Source organism: Platalea leucorodia, assembly GCF_965183815.1.
Source record: "Platalea leucorodia genome assembly, chromosome: 6".
NCBI lineage: Eukaryota > Metazoa > Chordata > Aves > Pelecaniformes > Threskiornithidae > Platalea > Platalea leucorodia.
In genome coordinates, this window is record NC_138828.1 from 75,914,429 (window position 1) to 75,936,246 (window position 21,818).

The following is a 21,818-nucleotide window of genomic DNA, read 5'->3' on the forward strand; positions in this document are numbered from 1 at the left end:
TATCCTGTGAAATCTAATCCTTTCTTTTCCCCCAGTGCCCATTGCACGATGCTGGCCTGTGACCCCTGCGTAAGTGTAACTCCTGAGATTAAATTATACAGCTGTCTAGATGGAAGGCATGAATTACAAAAACATTAGTGTAGTTCTCCGCAACATGTCCAGAAGAAGAAATATATTTGTTAAATATGAGTTATTCTGCTTACAAAAACATACATTTTTTTGAAAAAATAAGATCGTTGAATTTATTTGAAATCACTTCTCTTAGACAAATATTTTAGGCAATTATTTTAGGGGATCCTTCCCACAGTCTTCAAGAAAATGCTCTAACTATGTAGAGCTAGCTACATGTTCTCCCAGGCAGTGACAGAACCTAGATGTCCAGATTCAGGCAAACGTCCTCCCACTAAACCTACAGGAACAGTCTTGTTGTTGTAATATTTCCCATAAACACAAATATTTAATTTTCCTATGCAAAACTCAAATAACAGAATACGAAAATCTTACTCTAGGATTCCTCATTCTCTGAGGATCATAACATTCTTAGGAGAATCAGGTCATAAATTCAAGTAATCTCACGCAGAGAATACATACAAAGTTGGGCCACATGTTTTCTAACCAGAGTGACTGAATAAAAAAAAAAAAAAAAATAAAAAAAAAAAAAAAGACATGCCTCTCTATCAAGTCTCATTTGTTTTCCATCAATCTAGTCAAGTCTAGTAGTTATATGCTAACTAAGAAAAACCTCAAGAAGTCTCAGTGGAATTTTGTCACAAACCACATTACTCAGCACGGTCAAGACTAAAGTAGCCTTGGACATGTATAGAAGCACATAATTAAGCTCTTGAGGATCTTCACAGGGCCATTTTTAGGCTCGTAGGCTTTAGAGTCAAGAGCAAAGCAGATGTTTTGAAGATCTAACTTCTGTTATTAAACAATTCAAATGGCAGTTCAGGGCATAGGCCCTTTTACAAATCCAGTGCTAGACACCAATTCTACTTTGACACATAAACAACTCCAGAAGGGACATGCACAGATACCACTACGAAGAGCAACAATAACACTTGGAACCAAAGCACAGGAGTCCTAGGTTTTACTACAAAAATCTGCTGTAAGCCTGATATGTGAACTATACAAGTCGGTTCATCTCGCAGGCTGGAGTGAGTCAAGCACTTAAGCAGATATCAAACTTGACGCAGACTGTTCTTTTGATGTTGCACATGCACAAAGTCAGTAGGATTCAGCATACTAAAGAATTTTCCTGTGTTAATAGTATTTGATCCAAAACTCACTCTGCTCAGCTAAAAAACTCCAATCCGCATCAATGGTCTTTAGACAATGCTGTTAAAGAACTGCCTCACAAGCAACAGCAGCCAAATCAAATATCTTGACCGTTTCTCTATTCTTTTTCTTTTAACCTCAGTGTCTCATAATTATATACATGTACATTTCTAAAGCCTGGGAAAGAAAGGAATACCTTTTTTTTTTTTTTTTTTAATTAAAGATTTTTCTTACCTCCACTGCCCTGGCGACTTGTATGGGACAGCAAGCTCAAGCGCTTTTCTAATTGCAAAGCTTCATGAGCCAATCTTTCTTCTGAGTAGGCTGGATTTGTACTCGGATCTTTAAAAAGGAACAGAAAATAAATAAATAAATAAGAAGAAACATGGAAAATATATAAAAAGAAGGGGAAAAAAAAGACATAGTCTTATGTTAGATACTTTGTTCTTATGTTTGAGCTTCTACTACAGGAGAGGAAAAAAGCTGATCGGAAAATGTATGGGACAATCTGCCTTCAAGCACATCCTGGAGAAATGCTACATAATAAGTTATAATTTTAAGTGTCAAAAACTTTCAGAGATTATACCCAATATCTGTAAGAGTTACCACCAGGGACAGAACCCAGAACAGCACAGCACCGAAGGCAATACCTACAAAGATAATTAGCATCCAGCAGGTCTAGAAGAGTTGAAAACTAATATGAGACCTGTAAAATGTCTCCTGACTTCACTGAACTCATTGGGAATTTTATCATTGAGAAAGACCAAATTTTTCACCCTACAAATTTACAAATCTACATCATAGACTCACAGTGATTAAACTATCTGATACCTTCCAATCCAGATCACCTGTTTACAAAGACATCGCTCTCAAGCTTGATGTTCAGAAGTTCAGAACTCAGAGATGAAATAAGCAACCTGCTGGCTCTCCATGTTTAATACAAGATGAGTCAGAATGGTAAAAAACACTACTAAATATACTATAGGGGATTTTATGAGTTTTCCATTCCAGCTGAAATTACTTCACTGAAGAAGGCTCCTTCCATTCCAATAGAAAGACCAAAAGTTATACAGAATGCGGAAGAACTTTCATCAGAAAAATAGACCAGTTTCCTCTGAACCATTTTGTTTCCAACCAGGCACAACAATAAAGCCAGATATTGGCAATAATCATAACCATTATCCCTAGAGAAATCTTATAGATTTCTTCAAACAGCACTGAGGAGTGTGTCATGTTCAGCAGCTGCAAAAGATATGGTCAGCTAACTTGTTCATTATCGGAAATTTCAGTAGCTCTTACTAATTATATGGGGAAAGGAATTAATGACAGATAAAACAGATTAACTTTGTCACAACTGCTGCTTTTGTATATCTGATCAACTGGGTAGTAGTAGCACACCACAAAAACATTTAATCACTGAATCATTTAATAAGGGGGAAAAAAGGATGAAAAGGGCTACACATTGCTGTGGTTGAGTTAGTAAGATAAAAAAACAGTTGAAATGATGAAAGAAAATTTCATTTTCATTCCAGGTCTTTCAGTTCTAAAAGACTTGGGTTTGATTTTGTCAACACAACAGTCAAAGCAAGCTCACAATCAGGGGAAGGAGCATTTCCAGGTGAGCTGAAGCTCCACGGGAGTCCCTACACCTGAGAAATAAGCTGCCACATCTCTCCTCCCTAACTGAATTCACTTTCTGACCTGCCCTGGATAGATCCAAGTGTGTCACAGGAGCAGAAGTGACAATGCTGAACTTTCTTTCCCATGTAGAGGGGGTTTCCGCCTTTAGCAGTCTGCAATCTGGATGAGATTAGCAGAAAAAGCCGGACACACACAGAGTCCTTCTGTAACAGCATATGTTGGAAATCAAAGATGTTCTAACAGGAATAAGGCAACAATGCCTGTGACAAACAGGGTCTGTGACCTCTGTGTCTCCCAGCTCAAACAGTGCTTGATGTCAGTGCCTGACACCTTCTAAACTTAACTTTTAAGAACAGAAAAGAGGACTGTTTGATATGGATTATTTTGCTAGGTCTCCATTCCTATTTCCCCTGCAATACAACTCATATTAAGCATTGACTAGTCAAACCTGTGTAACTGCTTACTCAAACGAAACCCCCAATGCTCCCATATGGACCTCTGCCAAAGGAAAATACAAGCTTTGGCCACCAGCACCTATGGTGCAACCCAGACAGGTCTATGCAAGAATCTGCACAGTGGCATACAGTGTTACACGCTGCTGCTTGAATCTATTTTTGAATGTCCTCTGCTCCAGTTACTCTGCTGTATCTAGTTAAACGCCCTTATGTCCAAAAAGGTTCAACAAAGATGTTCCATGAGCACTTTGAGTATAAAGTTGGCATAACAGATCAACAAATTAGTCAAACCAAGATGCAACGGACACTAACCCTTCCCACAGCAAAGAACTGCCAGTAGGAAAGATCTTTCCACTTCCCTCAGAATAAGATTACTGGATAAATATAGATTTTCCGAATGTTACTAGGGCAAATACACAACTATTAGTTTTTTAGTAACTGATATCCCTCTTACAGACAGCAAAAGATATCATTAAAAAAACTGGTCAAGCAACTGATCTTGCAAAAATGGCCTATAATAAAATACAAGATGGGGAAGTAGGAGGGAAGTTGAAGCAAATCAGTAAGTTTGCATTTCACATGTTCAATTGCTTCTAGAAGCCAAATTCTACACAGCTACAGAACACAACAGGTTTCACCCAAAACCATGAAATCTCTAGGCATACTGTCTGTCCAACAAGACTGATAATTTTTTGGTTAAACTTCCCCTTAAGGATTGTCTATGTATAAAAGGTGTGTATATAAAATCGGGTTCATAGTTATGTGCTGTGCCCAGTTTTGTGGAAGATTGATTAGAAGAATCCTTTCTCAGTAAGTACTAGGAAATATCTAGACAAACAACTTCAAGACCTGCCAAACATATATAGACTTAAAGTCTTAGGCAGTTATTAAAAAGTAATTGTCCATCAGTCTTACTGAAGTCTTTGTTTTGCCTTTAATCTTCTCTGCTAATAAGCAAGACTTCTATGGCAAACACACACAATACTATTCTCCAGAAGCAGTAGATTCTTATACCAGTATTTTTGGTTACAGACTACCAAGCACTCATCAGGAGGTTTTGCTACAAGATCAGACTAAGGACTGAAGCCACTGGCAGCCAACATTTAGAGACCAGTCCTTACTGGAGGGCATAACCTATGACCTCCTGTCATATGTCATATGAGTGTCATATGAGTGGCCTAAAAAATGGTAAAAACAAGTTTTTTTTCCAACAGTAAAGTTGGATTTGTTGGCATCATCCTATGCCTTGTGCATGCACAATACAAAGCCTCTAAATAACTGTGTAGTAATTTGCCATATTACTAACTCAGGAGGACAGAAGCAGCATGACCGGTACTGAGACAGCTGTCCAAGGAAGTTCACACAGCTTCTACCCACACAACATCCTACAGGAGCTCCAACAACTCTAAGAACAACTAGTACCTTCATTTCCCAAACTCTAAACAAATGTATCCTATAACGTAATGTACTGCCATTGAATCTAGGCAGTTAGATTCACTCAGGTCCTTCAATTAAGAAAGTGTTTTACCATTTTCCAAACAAAAATGGATCCATTGCTATGAAGAAAAATCTTTTGTGTGAGGCAATCATTGAAATTTTCTTAAACACTGCTTTCGGGCAACGGGGAAGGATTACATCAAATTTGGCTGGACTAAAAATGCCTCTGATGGAGATTTTATTTTTATATTACGTTGGTGGATATTCCTTAAAGCCACATCAGCTGCTCATCGTGGGAGATTTTGAATGCTTTGGTAACATACGAATAAAGTGTTACAGTAATTCAAAGCTCCAGGGTTGTTCAGTAAGCACCTGTCAGGAAAAAACGTATTGTATCAAGTTAAGTCAGCAGCTACCTAATATATGCTTGATTATATGCCTCTTTAAAATGCAACATTGGTTAATTACTTCATTAAACAAAGTTAGATAAGTTAGGCTGAACATCTCTCCTTTCTTTCTTCCTTTGTAACTGTAGGCACATTTGCAAATCAGGCCTGGACCCTCACCTTCATGCTAACATCTCCACACCTTGTAAGATGTCTGGAGGAATGAAAAGATGTCCTAAAAGTTTGAGGAGGATCCACTTGGTACAGATACTGCAGAAGGCAGTCACAGAGCTGTCTTGCAATGGCCAAAGGTGTATCAAGCTTCAACAAAAAGAAAGAGCATCAGACAGATCCTCAGCAAGCAGCACTGCACACTCTCCAGTCAGTCACAAAGCAGCCTGAAAAAGCTTCCAAAATTAAGAGAGAGCATCCAGACTATCAACATTACACTTGGAGTCTTTCCAGCCTGCAGGACTAGACTGTCCAGCAGCCTTAGCCAGATTTAGAGAGTACTGATCTGCCCACTGATCAAAGATATCACTGATCGGCTGTTGGGCCTTTGCTGTGTTCATGGTTGGCATTCAGGATGAATTTGCTAGTGAAAAGAAGGAATTCAAGTCACACCTGATAAACAAACATTTCTCAAATAATATGCATGCAAATTCAGTATAGATTATAAACCATGCAATCGGTGATTCATTACTCTGTCAATACCTAGACTTCTGTCAAGACAAGAACATAAAATCCTCTGGTCTGTTTCCTAAATATCTTCTCAAGAAAAAAAGTTGCAAGTTGCAAGTAGCCAATTACAGCAGTTATCTTCCAACTTGTAGCTGGGGAAAACAAGCCATCCAAAGACATTCTGTCACTCATTTGAGTCCTTTATTTAAAACACTACACTGCCTAAAAACATCTACAGATACCTACACTACCTTTGTGTTCCCACTCAATGCCATATGTTTTAAATTTGAGACCTGATCATGTAGCCTTTAACAAATCAAAACCTCCAGTCCGCTAATGGAGCTACCAATAGGAGTATTTTGGTACAATTTTGCAGAATTAACGGACTCCCAAAATAAGTACCACATAGTAGTAAACTGTAAAACATCTAATGTTCTTTTCCTTTTCCAATTTATTTTGGATGTACACATAATAATTATTTTTATCATGAGATTATTCACATTCATTTGATACCCATTTCCAAAAAGTCACAGAATAATTCAGGTTGGAAGGGATCTCGGGAGTTCTCTAGGCTAACCTGCTGCTCAAAGCAGGGCAGCTATGAGACACTAGACCAGATTTTGACACTTTGCAATGGTCAGTCAAGTTTACGAGTTCCACTGCACAGCTTTTTCATTACATATTTTATAGATGACTTAATAAAATACATACAGTAATCACATATCTATAAGAACAGCTTTTAAGAAAGTAAAGTATATTTTTTAAAACTAGAGTCCTGAAAAGAAGATGCCAATATTGTACTTGAGCAAATGTCGCTTGCACATGCAGTTTACAAACTCTTTTTGGATACTGGGCAGTTTACATTTGTTTAAAGAATCACTATGGGAAGTAAAAGTAAGAAAACCGGTCATTTTCCAGTCCTCTTCAAACCAGTCTCTATCATTTCCTATTAATTTCATGCCAACACTTAAATATTTTAGCACTCCATTTAACCATATGGTTGAGCTGTTTGTACATGAAGCCACCGGCTTCATTCATTACCCTTTTTCCAAAGACAGACTAAGCAGATGTTGACTGCATAACATCTATAGATTATGTTTGCTCCGTGGGCACTGGTGTCCAAGAACGCTGTCAATGGGACATTTTTTTCACTACATTATATTCTTGTCTCTGTACAGCTGCCCTTTGTGTGTTTTCCTTTCTTGAAAATACCTAAGAGCTATTCAAGCATATTTAATGTTTAAGTTGGAAAAGTACAGGTGACAGCAAGAAGCCAAATTCAAATAGCAAACTGTGGAGAGAAGGCTGCTTCCTAGAAGAGATTTTAAATTACACAAAAGCAGAACATTGCATATATAAAGCATAGTTGAGGCTGTGTAGCATTCTGCGCTGCAGTAAATACGAATAATATTGACTAAATGTTTCTTGGTAGAATTCCCAATCTCGAAGTTTTGATCTAGTTACCTGAGGTATGCAGATGATTAATCTATTTCCTATCCAACCCTTTGAAAAGGTTGGGTGAATTTCAATGCTCTTGCCAGATACAGTATGCAGCTGGCAGAGACTTGACCTTTTCAAGCAATACAGTACATTCTGTGTAACATCATACTTAAGAAGGAAAATCAGTTTGTGGATGAATCACTAGTGTTGTACATGTGCATATGCCTTAAACAGCTCTGTGCAAGCTTCTGCATGGGATAATAAATGAAGGAGAACATAAAAAATAAAAATTTTCTATGAAGGGATGTGTACGTAGGGGGTGACAACAGACTGGAAGAGAAAAGGGTAAAGATACAGGGAAATATAAGTTAGAGGGGTCAAAGTAGCTTGGAAAAGGGCTGCAGAGGAGTCTGCAAGAACATAAGCACAGTTCCCTACAGAACACTGCACCTGTCCAGGAAAACAAGGTGAAATCAAGTGGCTGAGTACATCTTCACCTCATTTCAGCAGCAAGTCCATCAAGCATAGAAGGCAAAGGAAAAAGACCTCAGAAAAGAGGTCTTCCCTTACAAAAATCTCCAACTCATCCCCAGGATACTCCACATCCACTTTTTTGCACTTCAGTGAGGTCAGAGCTCTTGAAGGAGGGAAGGGAATGTGTTATGTGGCTATGTATAACAACCCACAAATGCCAGAGTTGATAACTAAGATGCAAAAGCAGATTTACTTCTACATGCCTCTAAAAAAAGATTTTTCAAAGAATGTGCCATCTAAAATTAAAATTAAAAAAAACAATAATTAAAAAAAAAGACAACAGAATAGTTGCTTGTCGGCTTAATTATTCTGGACATAAATTTTTGTTAGATGAAAGACTTAGGAGTTGTGTATGTGTAATACAGTTTTAGATATGCAGAAAAATATGCGTTCAATAGTAAAGCTTTAAGTATCAGCACTGGTTTTTAGGTTTCTGTTGTTGGTTTTTTGTGGTTTGCTTTTTTAACACTCCACTTAGTTGAATGCAAACACAGATCATCATATAAGAAGAATGAGGTTTTATTGCCCACTATTCTGCTTGATTATTTTATTTACTTCGGTGTTACAACTATGGGAAAGAAGAGATGAACTGAGCCTTGTATCTACTGCATTTACTTTAACTAACTTTTCATAATTTGTTTTCACAAGTTTCACATCCAGTTCCAACCTTTTCCATCACATTTCCTTCCTGCAATTATCTTAATAGTATAACAGCAATAAAACCATCAAACACCTATTAACCGCCTAACACTTAAACAGAATCTCTAAGTATTTTCCACAAATCCCACCTCATCCTTCACCATTCTTGCAGCCTATTCCCACTATATCCCACTGCCAATTCACAGATATTTTTCTGCAGTCTCATTTCCACACTCTTGCCCTGTTTGACACAGTCATTCCGGCTCAATATTATATTTCTTCATCTGCTAAAGTCAAAAGGCAACAGGGCTTAGTGTGATGCCACCTAATTTCCTCTCTGAACGTTACAGCGCATGCAGCATTTACCATGAGATAGGAAAAGGAATTTAATCCTTGCACATCAGAAAAGAAGCTCAAGCAGCAAAACTGAAAAGTGATGTGGAGGCCTGACAAAGTTTTCTAAGGTTGGCAAGACTTAGTTCTAAGTGTTTTGGGTGAACTCAAAATGCTCTAGAAGTTAGTTTTCCATTAAACTATCAAAATAGTAATGCAGACATGGATCCAGGTTGAACTGTGTAAGTTTAAAACTAAAGGTTAGGGTTCATTTCAATTTAAATTGCCATATTTTAGTACTGTTAAATAAGAGAAGGCTAAGTTAGCAATATCACCAGAAATATGAATGAGCCAGAGCAGCAGGGGGAAACTGGGTACATTCAACTGATAAATCTGTACTGTGACATTTCAGAATGAAAAACACTTTGCACTTTCTACACCCTTAGTGTCTGCAAGCTGTTCTTACAATCACAGCAATAAGTGCTAGACATAGCAAGTTCCTACTTTGCTCGGTTACTCTATACTTCCTATATTAACCTGGTAGGACTGGACGCAAACCAAAAGGGCCTTTCGTCGGGGAGATGCCACGGACGATACAGTCGAATAGAAAGCTGATCTGCTCTCCTTCAGCACAAGAAAGGAAAAAAACTCCAGCCCCTGCAAGAAAGCACAACATAAATATGTGTTTTTCACTGGGATACATTAGAAATAAATTTAACTGAAGCTATTTATAATATAGCAATCAAAAGAGTATTAAGTGCAAGCCATGAAAAGAAATCAACAAGACGTGTTCTCCAGAGAAAAGAAATAAAAAGAAAAAATTCAGGTCAGTGCACACACACTACATCACAAACATACACATAAATTCAATAGCTACCTAATCACTTATGCTAATTTTCTGAGATTCAGGCAATTAGAGCAATGCCAACATACAAGCCATATGTTCAACAGCTGTCTGGGTCTTTTATTCTTACTTACCCCTAAAATTTTGTAGATCAAATCTTAGCTATGCAAGTGTCAGGGATACTTAAAGTGTCTTCATCAAAATGAACCAAGTTAATTCTACTTTTATGCAATTTTAAGCAAGAGCAGCTTTTTATATCCCAATGAATTAGGATTTGGTTATATTGCTAGATTATATCATACATTTTCCTAGACTAAGTCCTGTGTGTCTACTATTAACAGAATGTAACATGACTCCAGAGGTTGTCATCAGATCTTTACCCTTTGCTCTATTCTGATATTTTGCTTTCCATTCATTAAGAATAGCCCCAAGCAAAATTAGAATGAGAATCACTAAGTAAATAAACAAGTTCTGAGCTGCATGATATGTAGCTACATGGACAACACACAAGACTAGAAGTGCTCCACAGAACATTTTATTTGAGAATTGTCAGTCCAGATATTACTCACATCAGGAAAAAAAAAAAAAAAGTCTCGTTGACCTTTTTGATGATCTTAAAACATCAGGCAAAAGACCACCCCAGTAACCAGTGATTCAGGAAAAAAAACCACAATAACCAAATATAAAAGGAAATGAAATTAGTACACAGGCCTTGAAGAAGTGCTGCCAGCTCACCAGCGCCATGCACACTAGAAAACCATAGTACCAAATCCTAGACCTGCAGTAGGGTTTTGCATATTACTTTCCTAGGGACTTGGGCCCCTAATCTGGACGTAAGTTTGACTTCTGCATGTCTCTAGCCAATTCTGAGTCGCATACATATTTTTGCCAATTTTACTGAAAGCAGCAGAGCTGGTCTTGACCAGAATGCCTGCATCCCCATCACTTTCCACACATATGCCATGTCATGTCCAACAGGATATTCACATTTCACTTAAGCAATGGATACATTTTTTAACTGCTTGACAAAGGGCTATAGGATTCAAACAAAGGGGATAATAAAGAGTGGACCACAAACCAAATTAACTATTTTAGTAAATTAGTTGTAGCCAGCAAGAGTAAACTGACCACTCTAGGATAAGCATATTCTGGTCCACACTCTTGTCATTCTCAGTTTATGTCACATCTGAATCTCTGCCTGCTCTGCTTAAATCTATTAAAGACAACATTGTTAACAGCATCTCTGTAACTTGACTTGTCACTCCACCACATTTATTCCTCTTCAGATCTTACTCACCAAAACTTCTTCAGCCAAAGAAACAGAAATCCTCTTCCTGGTACAGTTTATTTCATTTGGAGAACTGCTATAAATTCAACTGGAATTAGAATTCACTTGCTGGTAGAAGTTACATTTATATTTAAGGGCTGGCTTGCCAATCATTTCTAGAGACGAGGTCTCAAACACATTACTTGAGACTGAGAATAGACAAATTTTAAAACACTAAGCCATGTTTAAGCAACTGAAAAGATGAACACACAATAGCTCATGAAATGTAAATCAGAGTGAAGCCTACTTAACTCTGCACTTCTGTGGTACTGTTCTTTATTATTGTTTTTAAAAACAAGTTTGTCCCATGTTTCCTCATGGCACACACACACACCCTGGCTTCAGTATCAAAGACCATCTAGGCGATTACAACACTAATCATGCAGTCTGACAGGTATGAAAGTTTCTGGTGGTGACTCACTCACAGTCTTCTCCCATTTCCCCTCCCCAAGAGATGCCAGAGTCAGAGAACTCTGTATTAAAGAGCTGGGTGAAGTATGTATTCAGGAATCATTTGAAATTCACCTCTTCCTTTCAGCTGCCCTCTCCTCCCCCTACGGAGTAGAAGGAGCCTAGGGAAATCAGTTTGCCTGATCTTAGATCGTTTGACTCTTCCCCCGTGAACCACACCGATGCCAGAAGACATGCCTTTGTGAAGGGAGCAGGGCAGCACAAGGCTTTGCTGGACTCTGAACACATGACCTTCCCATCCCATGCACAATAAGCAAGCAGGACGTAGAGACAACATAACAGAGGACTTTCATATCTCAAGCACAGGGATACACTACACGGCTTGATAATTTGGCAGAATCCTATGCATCCGTGTTGCCATTGAGGAAAACAAGATTTCTCAAATATTTCTGTACATAAGGAGTACATCTGGACACTTTGTTCTTTTATCTCTATTGTCAAGAATCTTACTTAAACTCCTAAGAGGCTCAACAAGCCTTTGACTTTAATGGAAATAAAAAAGTAAACGTGTGCATGTGAGATAGCTGCTTAACTCAAAGGATGATTTCTGCAAAGAACTATCACGCATTTGGAAATCCCAAAACCAAACGTGATGGCCTTTATATAACTAGTGCAAACAGTGTACGCACGTGTGCATGTAGATACAAATCCACATATACACATATGTGTAAAATACTTCTTTGTAGATTCTATTATTCACATGATCACCATAATCACTGATCGACTCTCACAGGAAACATTTTCTTTCTTGTTTTGCTAGGTAGAACTAGATTGCAAGGCAAGACGAAGTCTGGGGGTCCTTGCAAAATACATCAGATGAGACGAATTAATAGGTAAGGCTTAACCAAGATATGTTTTAAAAGCATACGTAAAAGCCAGCAATTACATTTCTTTTCTGCTTTCTTGAGAAAGCTGAGAAATTCACTACTAGAAATTACACATCTCAGTCATGTGTTGGAACAGACTTGGTGCACAAGCATTTGGAAGCTAAGGAATATGTGGTATGCATCACTGTAATACCGTGCAGCTGTTTACTAGACTGAAGAGCTCGCTCACTCACTCATGCTCTCCATGGGGTAAGAGACTTGGTGATAAGCAGCCTGCAACCACTTGCACAAGGCTGAAACACTAAGCCAGTCCTCTGTGGCAGTTAGCAGTAAAGCATTGTACAGTCTCCCAAACGTTCAAGAGAAGTTGCCAATTTCATAAAACTTCCAGGTATTATTAAATCTTGCTAATGTTTGATTTTAATTCATCACATTGAAAAAGCAAACCCATGGGCAAACACGCCCTGAAAATGCACAATAACCAAAAATTACTTAAATCTCTGTACTGTGCGTGAAAGCAGGGAGGAAGAGTCAGTCCCTCCCATGAATTATTACCCCTAGCAGGTGCCAGACAATGCTAGAGCCAGAAGTCTTTTATCTACCCGACAGGTACGAACCATGGTAGTTCAGTTCATGGCAATCATCATGTTGTCCAACCAGCATGTCTCAATCCTGGCCTTGAGCAACCCCCTTTAGAAGGTATCTCAGGCTGCATGCATGGCTCAGGCTTCTCTCTGGTGAAAATGACAACAGGTGTTCCTATTATCGCCAACTAAGGCACAGGCATGACTACTAAAAAGAAGATAAGAATGTTTATTGTCTGCAGTAGGCCTAAGTAGGAGACAGCAACAGAACAATATCTGCACATAAAAAGAAGTTTTAATCTACGCAACCCAGAATATTTCAAGAAATTCCACATGTTGCCCCAGTTCAACCACCTCTATTGCTCCTTCTTCAAATAAATTCCCCCCTCCTCTTCTCCTTTGACCCTTCCAGATATGCTGGTAGCCACTTCCACTATTTCAGAATGATTTTTAAGAGCCACTTGCAGAAGTCTTAGAAAGAAAGAAGGGAAGAAGCACCTAATTTCATCAAAACATCAAAAAGATCACAGAAATACTGCTTATCCTGCAACTAGCAGCAGCAGCAGCATTTTTTGTTCTTTCAAAGGGCACCAAGGGTCCTACAAGTTCCTCTTTTCTAGGAAATGCTGTCAGAAAACATGAGGCAGCTTCAAACTAGGCTCTGGAAACTAATCCTGAAGTACATGAACATTGGAGAGCCTGAATTCTCACAGCACTGACATGCCCTTTTAATACCCTACCCTCCAAGTCAAGGTTCTCCTGGCAACTGGTCATTTTAATCAGTGCACACTAATTGAGCTAGCAACTTAGGAAAGTAAGAGGCTCCTTTTTTTCCAGCCTGTTTCACTAACGTGTTCAGTTTTGGGCCCCTCGCTACAAGAAGGACATGGAGGTGCTGGAGCGTGGCCAGAGAAGGGCAATGAAGCTGCTGAAGAGTCTAGAGCAGAAGTCCTGTGAGGAGCGGCTGAGGGAGCTGGGGTTGTTCAGCCTGGACAAAAGGAGGCTGAGGGGAGACCTTATTGCTCTCTACAACTACCTGAAAGGAGGCTGTAGCAAGGTGGGGGTCGGTCTCTTTTCCCAAGTAACAAGTGATAGGATGAGAGGAAACAGCCTCAAGTTGTGCCAGGGGAGGTTTAGGTTGGATATTAGGAAAAATTTCTTCACTGAAAGGTTTCTCAAGCACTGGAACAGGTTGCCCGGGGAAGTGGTGGAGTCCCCATCCCCGGAGGTATTTAAAGCCAGGTAGATGTGGCACTTGGGGACATGGTTTACTGGTGGACTTGGCACTATTAGGTTTGTGGTTGGACTCAATGATCTTAAAGGTCTTTTCCAACGTAAATGATTCTAAGTAAACCTCTCAATTGACTCCTAGGCCCAGATGCCTTTTTTTTTTTTCTTCTCTTCACAAATAGTATGTGTGATTGAGTTTCAGCTACAGAGAGTCTGGGGCAGGGGAAGCCATACTTTGCCCCAGAGATTAACTTATTTGTGGATGTCAGAAGGAGAAGAAAGGACTTTTCTAATCTCTAGCAGTACAATTGTGATATTAAGAACAAGAGAAGTTCAGAATGTAAATACTCTTTTTACTATTTAAGAATAAACTGATGTTATCTGTCTTGAAAATGCACCTAGATTTAATTTTTGAAATCTCAGCATTATCTCAGATGGTTTCCCTCTACCTGGATTGAGCACCAAAGCCTTCGGAGTTGAACAAAACCTGTATTGAGTAACTAATTCAAAAACATAATTAAGTATTTTATATTTATGAAAAATTTTGTGAGGAAGCAAGGAACAGAAAGCTAAGACAGATTCAGATCCTTTTAGACCTCAGTTCTACCACAGAAATATCCAAAAGTAAGCTCTGCTTCTCTCTGGGGCTTCATGGGTTTTTTTGTGGAGAGGAAAGGCAATCTAACCACAAGATCATCAGTTCCTTTTAGTAAGGTATTTATTACAGTGGTATTTAAAACAAATTCACTAATCCTCTGCATTCAGAGCTTCACAGGAAGAACAGGAACACAGATATAGTTTAACCTATAGAAAAGTAACATTAATAAGAGAGTCTACATAATATTATATGATGTTTCTATGACAGGGTAATGGAGAGTGCTTTCATTTAGGAATTAAAATTCTGTAATAACATATAAGGTTTTTTACCTGAACACTACTTGTTTGTCCTATTCCTCAAGAATTTCAGAGGAATGAGATAAAAGAGTCAGATGCCTGAAGAAAGATGGTCTTTCCCTTTACCAATACTTTTCTGTTAAGAATAACCAGTTATATTTTTATTCAGGTCCTATTTATAAAAACAATTTTTTTCTAGTGGCAGTATTAAATCAAATATTTAGACTAAACACATATTTAACTGTTGTTATGCTTGCAGATGGGTCTAAGTGCTCAGTTAAGGGCATCAGCTCTTTTAACAAGATAAGCTTGAACTCAATATGTAGAGAGTTTTTAACCGTGGAAGGCTATTTAGTGCCAAAATGAATACGCTGTTCCTCCCTTTGAATGCACATGTGCAGGGGAAGAGGTAAAAACACCCTTCCATGGCAACTGAAGGTTCTCGGCTATCAAGACAGACATTTCTTAAGAAAAAAGAAACATCAATATAATGCTCAACAATGTAGTGGGACCCTTTCCAAAGTACTTTTCTGTAATTCTGGTCTCCTGTAACCAAAAAAAAAAAAAAAAGATTAATTCATACTTAAAACACAGGTACACAGGAGAGCTACTGATGAGCTCTTGTATCTTACAGGGAAGATAAACAGCTGAGTATGTTTAACGTAGCAAAAGTGACAGAGAGCATAAATAAATGCTCTATATTTAGGGAGGTAAGCATCACAGAGAGAAAGAGAGAACATTACACTAAAGGACAACATTGGTACAACAACAATCTAGGATAAATGAACACATAAATTTAGGTTGGAAATTTTAAAAGGATTTAAAAGATCGTAGATATAAAAAGATCTGCAAAACTCAAGACCACATTTTAAGCCTAATTCATACTTTGATTCTTCTTAAAAGATTAGAGAGTCATGACAACACGTGTTCAAAACAGTGTTGGACCTTCAGACACAGTTGACAGTCATTCAGAAGGCAGATTCTTTTTGTTTGCCTCACCACAACTTCAAAGACCATTTTAATTAATGATACATCAAGAAATGCAGAATATATTCCTGGAACCAGAAAAGTTCCCCTTGAAAGATAAGGGATCGTATTTGTTCATTTTTACACCTGTAACATTTTGCACCAGAAATTAGTGTAAGCTTAAGGGAAGTAAAAAAAGCCTAACATAGGTAATTCAGGTGCTTCAAGCTCAATCACCACAGTTTCACATTTTTATCATCCATCCTCATTTCATACTACATGTTCCTTATGCATCTGGCACCCTGGCCTATGGACTGAACCATTTAGGTTTTCTGCAATGTGGAGATAAGATACAGCAACACTCAATAAGCCCAAATCAGTTTAAATTCTTGGAGCACAGCAGTTACATCAAATCTAGACCAAGTTACAGAAGAAATGCCACAATTTAACTAAAGAACATAAATGAAGGGCTATTTATATACTCCATTATTTCTGAGCTTTCTTATACAACTAAGATTGAAGTTTGGGAACTAAGCATTTAAGCTTAAGACCAGTGAACAGAATCTAGGGTCTGTCCCTGCAGTTGTGCTCCCAGTCTCGAGGCTACAGACACATACTCCATTTTTCTCTTCTGATCCCAGTGACATTTGCACACCTGGTTACACAGTAAGGCAACTTCCAGGCCTTGTAGTGGGCTGCCAACCACTCCTCAGGAGGAAAACAAAGATTTGAAGCCCTGCAAGCTGAAGGAGGCCAGGAACCTGGGTTTCCCACTCCATAGAAGTATGGCAACCAGAACAGACATGCGGAGCAACACTACCACCGCTTCATCTTTTCTAGTGATGTTTTAGAGTGGCCTCTCCAGTTAAGCAACTCACTTAGAAAAAGATTCCAGTTTTGTTTTTTTTTTAACTGCTTACCTAGGGACCCATAACATCTTCACTCCCACTTCCTAGAATTAGTCTGCAGGAGCAGACTTTGGCCTGTTCAGGAATTTACTTGGAGGAATCCCATGTGATACAGTCTCGGTGAGAAGTGGGATCCAGGAGAGCTGACTGATTTTCAAGGATCACCTCCTGCAAGTTCAAATCAAGCAAATGTGGCAGGAAAGCCTGTATGGATGAACATGGAACTCCATACAAAACTCAAAAACTCATAAAAAGAAAGCATAGGTAGGGTAGAAGTAGAGTGACGAAGATGACGCAGGAGGAATACAGACACGCTGTACAAGCACACAAGAATGGGGTTAGGAAAGCCCAGCTCTACCTGGAATTGAATTTGGGGAGGGATGTGAAAGGGAACAAGAAGGGCTTCTGCAAGTATATCAGCAGCAAAAGGAAAACTAGGGAAAACTTCAACCTACTGCTGAATGGGATGGTGGGCCTGTTGACAAAGGACATGAAAAAGGCTGAGGTACTCAAGGTCATCTTCACCTTGGTCTTTACTGACAAGATTCAATTCCTTCATCAGGAATCCCAGGGCCTTGAGACTTGTGGGAAAATCTAGAAAAACTACAACTTTCCCTTGGTGGAAGAGGACCAGGTTAAGGAACATTTAAACAAATTGAACATACTCAAGCCCATGAGGCCTTATGGGATGCATTCACAGGTGCTGAGGGAGTTGGTTAGTGTCAGTGCAAGGACACTCTATTATCTTTGGAAGGTCATGGAGACTTGGGGGTGGAATGGTGTGCCTGAGGTCTGCGGGGGAAAAAAAAAAAGCAAATATGACTTCTATCTTCAAGCAGGAGGATTCAGGGAACCACAGACCAAGGAAGGTGGTGCTGCAAATAGTCTTAGATGCCATTTCCAAGATCCTGACTGGGAGTAGTCAGTATGGATTTACAGAAGGGAAATAATGCCTAACCAGTCTGATAGTCTTTGATAAAATGACTGGCTTGGTGGATGAGGCAGAAGATATTGTTTGCTTTGACTTCAGCAAGGATTTCAGCACCATCTCCTATAACATACTCATTGACAAACTGATCAAGTACAGACTGGATGAGTGAACAGTGAGGTGGAATGAAAACTGGCTGAACTGCCAGGCTGAAAGGGCTATGCTCAGCAGCACGAAGTCCAGCTGAAGGCCAGTCACTAACTGGTGTATGCAAGGCGTCAACACTGGGGCTAATGCTGTTTAACATCTTCATTAGTGACCTGGATGATGGGACAGAGTGCACCCTCAGCAAGTTTGCAGAAGATACAAAACTGGGAGGAGCAGCTGATACACCAGAACATGGGAAGAAATTGCTTACAGAAGTTGTACAATGCCCATTCTTGGAGATATTCAAACCTGACTGGATACGGTCCTGGGCAAACTGCTCTAGCTGACCCTGCTTTGAGCAGGGGAGTTGGAGAAGGTAACATCCAGAAGTCCCTCCCAACCTCAAGTATTCTGTGATATTTAGGCATGTGTGACATCCAAACTGCAATTTTCTTTCTGATCTCATTCTAAAAAAAAAAAAAAAAAAAAAAAAAAGCTCCTTACTATATTGTAGAAACTTAATAATTAGCATTCTGTAACACTGCTGCATAACCAGATCAGCAGTTTCTCGTCAACACTTTAATAACACAACTGCTATGGCAAATTCTCTGTACTAAAGCACTACTAATCTTTCAAAATAAATTAGAATATTCATTTGTACCACCAAACAACTAAGCAAAAATTGCCAGAAAGTTATTTCAGATTAATATTTTTGTTCATTTACTTGCTAGCTTTCAAAATTAGAGCATTAGTGTGAACTGGTGATATTCTATGTATTAAAGCATAAAATTTTCTTTCCAATCAATTAACAGTAAATGAATGTTCCTAGCATATTAGTAATGCTATAACATATATTAGCATTTACTACAAAAGCCAATTAAGAATGAAAAGACTGAAACTGTGATTCCCTAAACACTGTAATGAAAGTGTAATGCACAAACTGAGGTATCTATATTCACCATATGGGCTACTGAACATTTTTTTTATGTCACATAAAAACATTTCATATTACTCACTGGTCTGATTTTATTTGGGGAAATACACATCTTTAACATAACATGAGCAATACACAGAACTGCAGGGTGATACACTAGTAATCTAATATATTCCATTCCAATCATAACAGTACATAGTCAATAATATAGAACCATTTCATTACAAAACTAAATGAAGAGAACAGATAGGTTTTATTAAACATAATTCAGGATTGAGTATGTTAGCTAGATCCTACTGAAACGTACCTTCATTCTTTATGCTTATATCTTAAGTGCCTTGTTGTTGAATACTTGGAAGTTAGGTGACCTCAAAAGAGTGCCTGTGGAGATGCTATATTCAGGTTTCTGGATACAGGCAATCCTCTAACAGCAAATACTAAATGGATGAACACAAGATTTAGGCAAGCCATACAACTGAGGAGCATATATTGCATGCCTCAAAGCAAGGCTCTACAGGGCCTCCTAGGAAGCTGTGGTGGAGATGCCTTCAAACGGACAAGAATCCATCAGGAAGGAGACTGGGTCAGCCATCAAATTTCTTGCTACTTACCTCCTGCAGACCCTTGTCTTTGCTCATCTGCAGAGCTCATAAGGCCATGCAGATTACTAGAGCAATATCAGTGGTCCCTACATCCTTGGGGAATCTTTCCAGGGAACAAGGTCTTGTACTAAACACTAGAGACACTTTGTCATTCATCCATCATTCCTGAGAGCACTCTGTTTAGAAATCCAGCCTCATCCTGTGCACCTCCTTGCAGCCATGTTACACATTGAGGTGGTTTGACTGTAACAATAACCACCACAACAGAAATTTACTGGCTAGTTGCAAGTTGTCTACAACTACCTGAAAGGAAGCTGTAGCAAGGTGGGGGGTCGGTCTCTTTTCCCAAGTAACAAGTGATAGGACAGGAGGAAACAGCCTCAAGTTGTGCCAGGGGAGGTTTAGATTGGATATTAGGAAAAAATTCTCCACTGAAAGGGTTATCAAGCATTGGAACATGCTGCCCAGGTAAATGGTGGAGTCCCCATCCCCGGAGGTATTTTAAAGATGTGCAGATGTGGCTCTTAGGGACATGGTTTACTGGTGGACTTGGTAGTGTTAGGTTAACGGTTGGACTCAATGATCTTAAGGGTCTTTTCCAACCTTAACGATTCTATGAAGACAATCAGCACAAATAAGCAGGCAAAGTACTCAGTTCTAGTAGTGAACCAGGCATTTTCTAAATTCTTTGGTTCAGGCAGCCACCAAAGAAAGATCCTTCCACACAGAATGGGTGATAAATAAGTCAGTACATTTCATTTTGATCTGCAAATACCCCTTACTTTTATGCTTTCAAGAATGAAAACCAGAAGTGAAGTCATATCCATTCATCAACATTATCATAAAAATCACATTTAGTAAGGAGTCCTAACTGTCTGTTCTGCATACCCTATCACAATATCCCTCTCAAAACTGCAGTATATCTAAGCAATGGACTCTTTGGACAATGTGTGTTGCAAATGCTTCGTCAGTCAGTACTGAACAGTCCTTCTGGAAAAAGCATAAAAGAAAAAAACAATTGGGGTTTTTGTTTTGTTTTTTAAAGGGGAACATAAGTCCTGGCATCCATCATTATTTTCTGCTAGTCATTTCCACATTTGGATAGCCCTCAGAATATTATTTTGTCTCCTTCCATATTCTAATGAAAGTCTGCATAAAACACATGCTTGGAATTCACAGGTACTCCATTTGCAATCAGCTATATACTCCAAAAATCAAGCCATTATTTGAAGCCCTTATTAGCAAGAAGTTACTGTCTTCATCCTTTGAGGCACCTGCATTAAGATTCAAAGGAAAAACCAAATCCAACATATCACAGTGCTGCTGCACCTCTTACTCAATGAAAATTATAGAGGCTCTGCTTCCCTAGAGAGTCTCAGGGCTACCAATTACTCAAAGAGTTAAGTCTTATATTCTCACGTTTGAGGAACTACATTGCTAATTTATATAATCTGTGTAATCTATCTACCTAATCGCTGCTAACCTTACTTAAAGATTGCTTAGCATTTCTACTTCAGCTCCCTAATTTTTTTCAATATAAGTTTTCCATAGTTCAATTATTTTGGATTTCATTAGTTCAAAAACTAGTACTCTACATGAGCTTTCCAGAAAGAGCAGCAGCTTTTTAAAAGAGAAAAAACACACTGTGGTTCAACTTTGCTTACAGGGAGAAAATTCCCCATTTTAAACTGTTTAGTTTAAAATTAAGTTTTCTATTTTCAGTTAATAATTCAAAAAGTAGACCCAAATTATGTCAGCATAGTAGTGCACACATTTATTAGAAGTCCAGTTTGCATTTAAAGTGGTACTTGCATATAGACAGGAATGAAAAATTGCCTTATTCTGCGTGGAAAAAAAACCCATTCAAACCAAAACTGCAGGTGTTGGCAGACCTACATTAAGCTGTAGATCCAAGTTTAGCCTGGGTCAATTGCACTGTCTACAAGAGAGGGGGAAAAGGAGACTGTGCTGACTCCCCCTGTATACTCCACAACCAATTATTATCTATCTCACAGTCCAAACCACACCACTAGGAAACAAGACACTTGTGTTGCAGTTCCCATACCAGTTTTTAACTGAAACACAATAACCTTAAAAGAAACCAGATTTGTTTCCTCACAGGCTATACCTATAACCAATTCCTTCAGATGGTGGAAACCCATCTTTAACCCCAACCTCTGAATTAGGCAGGGAAAGATTTGAACCAGAATCTTCACATTGAAAACAAGTGTCTTAAATCAGGAATTAGTACAGTTGAGTCCATACTTACCATCTTCGTAACTCATCTCTGTACTTTTCAATAGACAAAATGAAAACCCCTCACTAGATTAAA

General features: G+C 38.7%; 1 protein-coding gene across 1 annotated transcript in view; it reads right to left on the minus strand.

Moving 5' to 3' along the window:
• The window catches only part of DOK7 (docking protein 7), a gene marked incomplete at both ends in the record, with an annotated part of 70,479 nt that overhangs the window by 40,569 nt on the left and 8,092 nt on the right, over positions 1-21,818 (minus strand). Inside the window, 2 exons of the mRNA XM_082315324.1 lie at positions 1,513-1,620; positions 9,362-9,481. Of these exons, the coding sequence (XP_082171450.1) occupies positions 1,513-1,620; positions 9,362-9,481 (228 nt within the window). The remainder of the gene's footprint in view (positions 1-1,512; positions 1,621-9,361; positions 9,482-21,818) is intronic.